Genomic DNA, 9,998 nt, shown 5'->3' with positions numbered 1-9,998 from the left:
TTCATTTGAGACCTCGGGTCAGTTGTTTATTCATTTCCAATGAGCCCAAGATGATGCCTTTTCTTAAAAAAAGTAAAATGCAAATAGTCTTCAGTTTAAAATATGGTCTGTATAATATTTTAGAAGGTCAAAGTATCGTAAAAATAAAAAATAACAAAGAGTGCCAATGGTGGCCAGCAGACTTCCAGGATGGTCCACAAGAACCCTGCCCTGGGGAGTACATAGTGTAATTCCCGACTTGAGTGTGGACATGAATACAGTGGGAATTCCCATGATTAGGTTACTCATCAGTTGACTTTTAATTAATCAAATGGCAGATTATCCTGGGTGGGCCTGACCCAATCAGGTGAGTCCTTAGAAGAGGGATTGGGCCCCTCCTGAGGTCCGTTGGCTTTGAAGATGTAAGCTACTATGTTATCAGAGGGTCACAGAACTAGAAGCTGAGTCAGACGCTGCCAATAAAGTGGGCACTGTCAGTGAGAAAGCAGGAAACTCGGCTGTACAGCAAGAAAATGGGGACCTCAGTTCGATGACCCCAAGGAACTGGATTCTGCCCACACCATGTGAACCTGGATGAGGACTCCAGGCCTCATAAGAGACCCCAGCCCAGCTGAAAACTTGGTTTCAGCCTAGCAAGATCTGAGCAGAGAACCTGGCCATGCCATGCTGGGCTTTTGACCTGCAGAACTGGGGCTAACAAACGGGAGTTATTTTAAGCCACCACATTTCTGGTAATTTGTGGCGCAATAGGAAACTAACATACTAACGTTCTAGACACTGGGAATCAGTGGTTAAGAGCATATTCCAGACTTCCAGTTTAAGGTGGCAGAGCATTCTATTTCTTCTCTTGAAAATCCAAAACAGGGAAAGGGGGAAAAAGTTAAAAAGCAGCCCCATTTTCAATGCAAGTAAAAAGGTATTAACTATAAACCACACTACAGTGTATGAAGATGGATGGTGCGAGGAGTGATAAATCATGCCTTAGCAGAGGAGGAATCAGACCTCACAGCCTGGAGAGCTCGTGCAGCCTACAATGATTTCTCACTGGAAAGTGGGTGACAACGGGGTGAGTACCAGGGGTGCTGGCTGTTTCAGTTGTATACAGACCCGTGTTTCAGCTCCATCCTGAGCAGACTCGGTGGCAAGAGGCAAAGAGGAGGGAGGAGGAATGTTCCCAGAAATGACAGCTGGGGGACTACGTACATGATAAAACTGCCAGTCTTCCCATCCAGTCAACTTTAAAATAAGAGCAACGGTATTTCTCAAGCTGGAAGTGCGAAGTCCCTCCTCTGGAGAAATAGATCCTTGAAGTAAAAGACCTACAGATATCAGCAATGGTCATCTACTAGTTTTGACCACGTCCTAAGAGGCACTTTATAAATCCATGAGAGGCCACACTTGTTTCCCCTCTTTTCTTCGACCTTCTTAACCTTGGGGCCTTTTTACTAGCTCTTCTGCCAGGAATGCTGGTGCACCAGGTGGCCCCGTGGCATCATTCTCCCTTATCAACTGCAGGTGTTTATTCAAATGCCAGCTTGCCATTGAGGTCTTCAGCTTTTACCTCCCATCCCCCATCCACCCCACCACTTTCCTTCCCCAATAGGAATTTTTCTCCTCAGCACTCATCACTCCATACTCTGCTATGAAATATCTTATTGATTCACCATCTCCCCTTGCCACCTACCCTCCCCCCATGTAAAATTCAAGGAGACAGAGAATTTTTGTCCATACAGAACAATACTCAGTAAGTGAACAAAAAGATTTTTTTGAATAAATTAATAAAATAGTCACAAATTCTAAAAAATAAGTAAAAGAAAAATTAAGGCAATTAAGAAAATGAGAATGTTACAAAGTAAATGGAAATAAACATCACATGTTACTTAGCTCTGTGGTGAATGTTTACATCATCAAAACAATGAAAACACTATGTGTGAATTAAACCAAAAAGGAAGGTGTAACTAAGGCGAGGATAACAAGAGCAATGGAGGTTTACAGGTTACATGATCTGCAATTCCTAAAATTAGTGACTCAAGAAGTGACAATACATACACTTAAAAATTTGAAAGGAAAAATGAGAAAACAGCTTAAAGGGTTGTAAGTGGTTATAGCAGAGTGCCTGAGTTTGCTGGTTTTGGTTATACGTATTTTAGCTCTCTTTGATGTTTAAACTCTGTATATATATCGTTTAATAAAATAAACAAAGGCATTTTACCTAAAGGGAAACTGTGTCTGCAAAGTTCTAAGAACGCTTGATTCTGTATAATTCGTATCACAGTGGCTGGCACATGGTCTGTACTGAACAAACATTTGTGGGACGGAGAGATGATTTTGACTATAAATACACATGGAAGATGGCTTCTGAGTTTCATGTTAAATCCTATAGAAGTATGATGTGTTCTTTGACAACAGAAAGATAAAATACTTCATAAAATGCTTTGTTTTTGATATAAATCATAGGATAAAACCATAGATGCGTTTCAATTATGGCCAAGAAATAGCAATAAAATAAAAAATGCATAATAAAAGTTTTCTTGACGTTTTAGTTAGAAAATACTTATTACATAAGAGTGCCGTTTGCCTCTATACCTATAGTTTTGAGCAGTAGCACGTAGCTATATACTGCCACCTAGTGGCAACATCTGTAAGTACAGTCTGGTTTTGGCAACTGCAAAGAAACTCTGTATTTAAGCCAAAAAAAGCTATATCCATCCTTCTATCCATCCGTCCATCCAGCCCTTCTTTCTCAATTCATTAACTGAATCCTGAACAGGAGTATAAATACGGGGGAATAACAGGCAGTAAAGCTAAAGTATTTTATTAATAATTTATTGTCAGTAAGAAAGACTGGCTAATGGTAGTTTTCAGTAAAAACCTTTACAAGACCATTGCATCACAAATATACAGACACTATAAAAACTGTGTCATGGTGGTTTTGGTTCTAAACAGTCTGCAGAAGGTCCCCATTACAGTTTCCAATAATGAAAAATCTTTACAATTCTAAAATACAGCAACCCATTTAAGACATGTCCATGTATGGGATCTGTCCTCATCCTATGTACAGATAGAAATGAATGACTATACTGAAATGTATTAACGAAACGTCATACTTCAGTTGAAAAGGATACAGAGTGAAACCCTGGTTATATTAAAAAATCAGGGTGCTAGGTAATGACACTAACACCACCAAAATTCGGTCAAAAACAAATGCACAAAGTATCTTGAAATTCTAGTTAAAACTGGAAAAAATCAAATCTGTACATAAAATTTACAAAAAAAGACAGGAAAATTAAAATAATCAAATCTATATAAATACATGAATCATGCTAACAAGATAGTAGGACTGATTTTCATTTTATTATTTTAACACAGACAAATGTAAATACAAAAAAGATGCTCAGAAATGGCACAGCCGACGTAAACCTCACCCAAAGACAGAAGGTTAGGACGCTGGAAATGGCTAACAGGTCACAAGGTGTGGGATTCAGTGCAGCCATGCCCGTTTCAGCTCACGGAAAAAAGCGCTTAAGCACTGCTGCAAAGATCAATGCAGGAGATCACTGACAGAATCTCTAGGTTCGTTATGGTTCAGGCACTTTGCGGGGAGTCTGAGCGTCAGACCTCCGTATGCTGTTGAGAATCGAGTGGAGGGATCGTCACCTCTTCGAAGTGGCCATCATCTCCACTCTCGTAGTCACTCATCATGACCTCAGACTCGGCTTCACAGCACGCAGACACGTCAGAGCAGGAAGCTGTGGAGGCGTACATGGACACGGGCATGTTCTCTACAGTGGAGGCTTCAAAGCTCCTTTGATACCCTGGAGGGTAAGGGGCGTAGGGTTCTCTGCGAGCACTGTTCTCACCAGGGCCTGCTTTCTGAGGTTCAGACATATCGGCAGGATAGAAATTGGGCAGATACTGATTCAAGTTGAACCTCTGCCGGCTTCTCGATGAAGAGCCCAGGCTCCCTGCAGCGGGCATGTCTCTGGGAGGGTGTATGGATTCAAACTGGTCACTGAATTCTGGAGGTAAGGGTGGCAGCTCGTCAGGCACGGGGAAGTCCTCCGGCGGGGGTGGAAAGTCACTCTCGATGTCGTAGCCTCCAGGGTAATAGTCTGTATCGATGGCGTTTGGATCTGCTGAGTACAGGGGCGTCTGCTCATCAATCACCTCATAATTGGGGAACTCTTGTATATCTGGCAGAGGAACACTTGGCATCCAATCTGATGTATCCCAGTGATACCCTTGGTAGAAAAGAAAACAGACTTCAACGTGTTTTCCTCCCAAGAGTGCGTACCACGGAAAAAGGGCTCAGTGTATGCAACACACACAGGTGCAAAGGCATTCCCACGCACAGAGGATCAACATTCTGGAAACCCTTGGTCTCTGCTTTGAAGACGTCCTCCCATCCCGAACCACTTTTGAAAACCTCTATGAATTAGGCTCTGGCTCCTAAAATGTGGACTTACAGTTTTATGTAAGCACCTAACACTCAAGTGTTAGGTGCTTACATAAAGAAATGGAAGTTTTAACAGAAGCAGTATGCTAGCATCTAGATACATGCACTTTTCTTCAAATGATTCCAATCATCCTTTCAGCTTTCCTCTTGTAATTTAGAACCCACTGCTCTTTAGAAAGAAGAGTATTAGTTCAGGCTTAGGACATTGGTAAAGAAATGTTGTCCTTTCAGAAAGAAGTCTCTATTTAGTAAAATATTAAATGTCACTTGATCTGCACTACTTGTCGTTAAAAAAAAAAAAACAGTAATTAATGTGAGCCTTTAAATAGAAGCAATCTTTAGCATGCTAAAATTTAAAAAATAAATTTCCTTTATAATAACATTATAAGTTTATTATTAAAAATTGTACTACTTTCCATTAGCCCTAAGAAAAACAATGAACTATATTAATACAGTGACATATCAAAGCATGCCTCCAAATCAAAAATGCAATTAAACATTGAAAACTGTAACACAATGTTTGATAAACTACAATTTTTGTTACTTTAAAAAGGACTAAGGATCATTTTCAACTGTATATTATAAAAGTATAATTATTATAAAAAACCCTCCCCCCACCCCGGGATTTTTGAAATCCTTTGGCAGACGGGCGAAGGTGAGGCAGTCGCGTTTAGAATGCAGGGCACGAACAACTATGCACTAGTTACTGCGCAAACACATGAAGCAAGTCAGCACTGGGTCGAACCTCCGCCAATTTGTTTTAGTGAATTATCAGTGAACAACTGGCATGCATAAGTCACCTCTTGATTTGCTGAGGTCAGGAGCAGCAAAAGACTCTTTTGGTTGCAGAGTAGAGAGAAAAGAAAACATTTGTAATTAAAAGAGAAGGATGGCTGAAAAGGCAATAAAGATAAGTACATATAACACAATATAAACTGTTTATAAAGGCCCAGTCAGCCATGTACCATGCCTCTAAGCCATTATCTATGAAAATTCCAAATGGTGAGAAATTTGTGTAGCACAAATAAAATGGGACGTGGGAGTGCAGGGAAAAGATGAGTGATGATGAAGTAGGGACTGTGCCTGGAAACTCAGGATTTTACTTTCTTTCCCTTGTTTCTGGCAAGCTAATCCTGAAAACACAAAATTTTGTTAGGAGTAACTGAAAGTCTACAGGCTCTAATAAAATGTAAACTGGTAAGGAATTTAAATGATACCCTCATGTTACTGAGAAATATTATGAAAGGCTCGGTCACATCAGGTCCCTTAGGTGATAACCCAAATACAAAAGCCACAGTGACACAAGAGACACATACTTTCCAGCACAGCAAAGCCTTCACGTGGCCATTAAGTTCAGAGAAACCATGAATGCACTTAGACACTTATGAACAGCCAAGAGAAAATCTCTCCAAACCTTGCCCAGTTTGAATACGATTTTATACCTACGTTGTCTACCTTTCCTTGGAGACACCATTAGCTGCCTGTAACCCTGAGCCCACCCATCCACTTGCTCTTTCAGGGTCCTCGTTTTGCACGTGGAACTCCAGCATGGAGCAGAGACAGTCAGTGTGAATCACATGACCCTGGGCAGGTTGCTTACCCTGGCTAAGCTTCAGGCTCTTATCTTTGAAATGGGGGTGGAAATCCCTTAGTTATTTGGAGGATTAAATCAGATAATGTAGGTCAAGCACTAACTGTTGGTTGGAGGCCATCATGATTCTTATTATTGTGGAAGTAAGAATCATGGTGATTAGTGACTTTCTCAACAAGGCCAATGCCTTCTGTGCGTTCAATGATGTTCTTGAAAATCCTTGTGATAAAATAATTTGGAACAAAGAAGATCTGACGGTTCTCTTCTAGGAATTTAAATCAAACACTGAAAAAACTGTGGTGATTCTAAAACATGAATAAGCCAGTATTTAGCTAACATGTATCTACAGAATTATTTTAAAAAGCCTGCTAAAACTGTGGTAGTTTCTTTTTAAAAAGAGGATTGACAATTTTTGTTACTAAATAGGCACTCAATAATTCTTAAATTTAAACTAGCTTTCAATTTTAAACTCAATTAATATTTAATATGCCGAAAATATTTTTCTTTTTTTTTTTTTGCGGTACGCGGGCCTCTCACTGCTGTGGCCCCTCCCGTTGCGGAGCACAGGCTCCGGAAACGCAGGCTCAGCGGCCATGGCTCACGGGCCCAGCCGCTCCACGGAATGTGGGATCCTCCCCAGACCGGGGCACGAACCCGTGTCCCCTGCATCGGCAGGCGGACTCCCAACCACTGTGCCACCAGGGAAGCCCCGAAAATATTTTTCAATGAAAGAGACTGCAATGAAAGAAACACTCAAATTTTGCTTCTTTAAACTCTGTCAATATTTAAAATATTAGAATTTCATCATGGGAAAACTAAAATTCAGTCGACAAAATACAGATCACCTTCTGACTCACCAAGCAAAGACATGGTACTTCTTAGGAGAGTAAGTGTAAGGCTCGTCGGTAACTGTAACTAGTAAACACGGAAACCTCACCCCTGCCCCATCCCATCAAACTTGGCCTGAAACCATCCTTCTCTCACCTAAGTCTTGGTGACACATATGTCCTAGCAAAAAGGATCCCCTAAGCTTTACGTACTCTTGGTGGTCTACGCCAGTAGTTCTCACAGTGCGATCCTTAGACCAGTAACACCAGAATTACCTGGGGGCTGGTTGGGAATGCAAATTCTCAGGGCCCCATCCAGACCTCCTCAATCCTTGAAACCTTGGTGCTGGGGCCTAACAATTAGGGTGTTCACAAGCTCTACGGTGATCTGACTTACAGTTTGAAAATGCCTGTGCAGTCTGCATGTGATTACTTGAATTTCAGTGTATAATAAAGGGCTAATTTAATTTAAGGCAGGTATTTCCTATAATTTTGACCAGATAAACCTTCCTATTCAATGATTTTCACTCAACCAAATATAAAAATATATCTTATCATGTTCTATAATTTTCCTTGACCATACCTCAGGGAAAATCCAACAAGGAAGAGTCAGTTAATTATAAAAGCTGTGTGTTATTCAGTTTTACTCCTATTCATATGAAGATAATTTTTTATATTAAAATTTTTTTAGATAGAATTACTTCTAACTTCTTACTATTGTGCCATGTAAAGGCAGCTGTCAAGACCCTATAGGTGACTTCTGGCATCTGTGTAAATTCACTGTGAACGGCAAAAAGTAACAAAGACTACAGACACACATATATAACAATATTTTGCAATGTATCTGGATTATTAATGTACACGCCTGCACAAAATAAACGTATTCAACCTCCTCAGAACCATAACATAAGGACTTTGTACAACACTACAGTAGGCAAAAGCACACAACTCCAGGGACAGTCACTGTGAACACAAACACAGAGCACAGGCATGACTATACCTTCTTTAGTCACCGTGTCAACTACAGCATTGACATGGTGTATTACAGTCACTATGGAAGCTTGTAAAAAGGTACAAAAGGAGTAAATTAGGAAAATCTTCAGTTAGTCAGGAGACAGTGCATTAAACAGCATTTCTTTATATTATATAACTTCTACCTCATAGTTTTAAAAATGTGACTACTTTAACATAGCTATATAATTATGTATGACCCTTGCACTCTCTTCCTTATATGTTTCAGAGGTTTTTCTAATCAAGCTATATATTTGTATTATTAATCAAAGGAACAGAGTAACCACATGATACTGTAATTTAGGGAAAAAATTTTTAGCCATAAATTTGTGTCACAATGACAATTATGAATCAAGTCATGACAAAACAATCCTTATTTTAACATTCCATGGGCAAAAGATTTCATGTTCAAAGAGTCAAATACTTGCTAAGCCAATTTTCTGGGACCATTTAATAAACTCATTCTTCCCAGGAAAAAAAATTAAGAGCTATATAATAAGGTAAACTATGCAACATAAAAATAAAAATGGCTTTGTCGCTGTTCTATGTACTCCCACCCCAATTTTCTTGTCTTTCTGCAGATGAGTTAACAGCTGGTGAGCTAACATCCCGCAGAGAAATGCAGACTGTCTGCCTGGCTGTTTCCTGTGTAAATTCCCTTTCATTTGTTTTCCCTTTCAGTTGTTTTAAAGCATCTATGCCAAAATAAATAAGTATGCATGTAATAGGCAGAAGGATGGCCCTCAAAGATGTATACAACCTAATCCTGGGAACCTGTGAATATGTTACTATCCTTGGCAAAAGGGACTTTGCTAATATGATTAAGTTAAAGGTCCTGAGATGAAGGGATTTTCCGCTATTATCTGTGCAGGCCCAATGTAATCACAAGGGTTCTTAAACGGGGAGCAACTTTCCCAGTCTTGGCTGGAGGGAGCTGTGACTAGAGCAGAACGGCCAGGAGGTGCACTGTTGCTGTCTTTGAGGGATGGAAGAGTAAGCCATGAGCCAAGGAGCGGGGCAGCCTCTAGAAGCTGGAAAAGGTGCAGGAAAGGGATTCTACCCTGGAGTCTCCAGAAACAACCTTACTGACATCTGAAATTTAGCCTCCTGAGACAAGCATCAAATTTCTAAACTACAGAACTGTCACAAATTTATCTTGTCTCAAGCCACTATGTAATCTATTATAACAGCCTTAGAAAATGAAAAAATATAATTTAAATACACTCTTAATACAGACTTTATGACTGATGATTAAAATTATGATAAAGATTAAAATACAGACACTCCTGGAAAATGTATTTTTTCTCACATTGTATTATCTGGCAATTAATTTTCATAACTAATTTGACCATAGCTTATTAAAGCTATTTAAGAGTATTAAGAATGATGTTTCAGTGAAAAAAACTAGGAAAAGAAAGAAAATGCTGACAAAATTCTGAGGTTTACGAAGAGCATTTAAGGACAAAGATATAAATTATTACATAAATCAGCAACTCTAATGTTTTAGAATTAAACCTACTGAAAGAAAGAATTATACTTTGTTGTTGGTTTAATAAGCAGTTATGTCCATATACTTCATCACTAGATAATAAACACAGGTGTACCTTGATATCATACAAAACATGCTTAAAGTGATTCAGGAATGAATGTAACATACTTATGGCCATCCTTAGTTTAGAAAGGTCTCTTCAGTGTATTATGGGCTATTTACTCTGGATTCACAAACAATTCGGTTTACACATGGCATTTTTATGCAAAAAAATTACTAATTCTGACATTCAAAAATTTCCACTAAAAACTCACTTTTTTGTATTTCTGAATATTGACAGTTTTCTCTACTGGTATGTGTTAATATGGTAAAGCTGATTATCAAGGCGATTTACCCTCAGATAAACAAAACTGGCATCAATGATCCCACCGTCAAACCTTCTTCATTAGAAATATAATCAAACTTACTAGCAATCTCTTAAACTGTGCTCTCAGTCAGTATGCTCTGATCCAAATGGGAGCTGAGGCCGCAGGGGAGTTGGGGGAAGAGACAAATAAAACCTTGTAATACCGCAGGTGCCGCTGAGGTTGCATGTTTCAGACTATGGCTTCTCCTCTTAGGGCT

General features: G+C 39.4%; 1 protein-coding gene across 2 annotated transcripts in view; it reads right to left on the bottom strand.

Moving 5' to 3' along the window:
* Nucleotides 1-2,810: 2,810 nt before the first annotated feature.
* FAT1 (FAT atypical cadherin 1) overlaps nucleotides 2,811-9,998 on the bottom strand; it is a 121,633-nt gene continuing 114,445 nt past the window's right edge. Inside the window, exon 27 of one of the 2 annotated variants that reach the window (XM_065899766.1) lies at nucleotides 2,811-4,241. In XM_065899766.1, coding sequence (XP_065755838.1) covers nucleotides 3,613-4,241 — 629 coding nt within the window. In that variant the 3' untranslated portion in view covers nucleotides 2,811-3,612. The remainder of the gene's footprint in view (nucleotides 4,242-9,998) is intronic. The other variant, XM_065899765.1, reaches the window with a different exon arrangement.

This window comes from Phocoena phocoena, chromosome 21, assembly GCF_963924675.1.
Source record: "Phocoena phocoena chromosome 21, mPhoPho1.1, whole genome shotgun sequence".
Lineage (NCBI taxonomy): Eukaryota > Metazoa > Chordata > Mammalia > Artiodactyla > Phocoenidae > Phocoena > Phocoena phocoena.
This window is presented reverse-complemented; position numbering and strand designations above follow the sequence as displayed.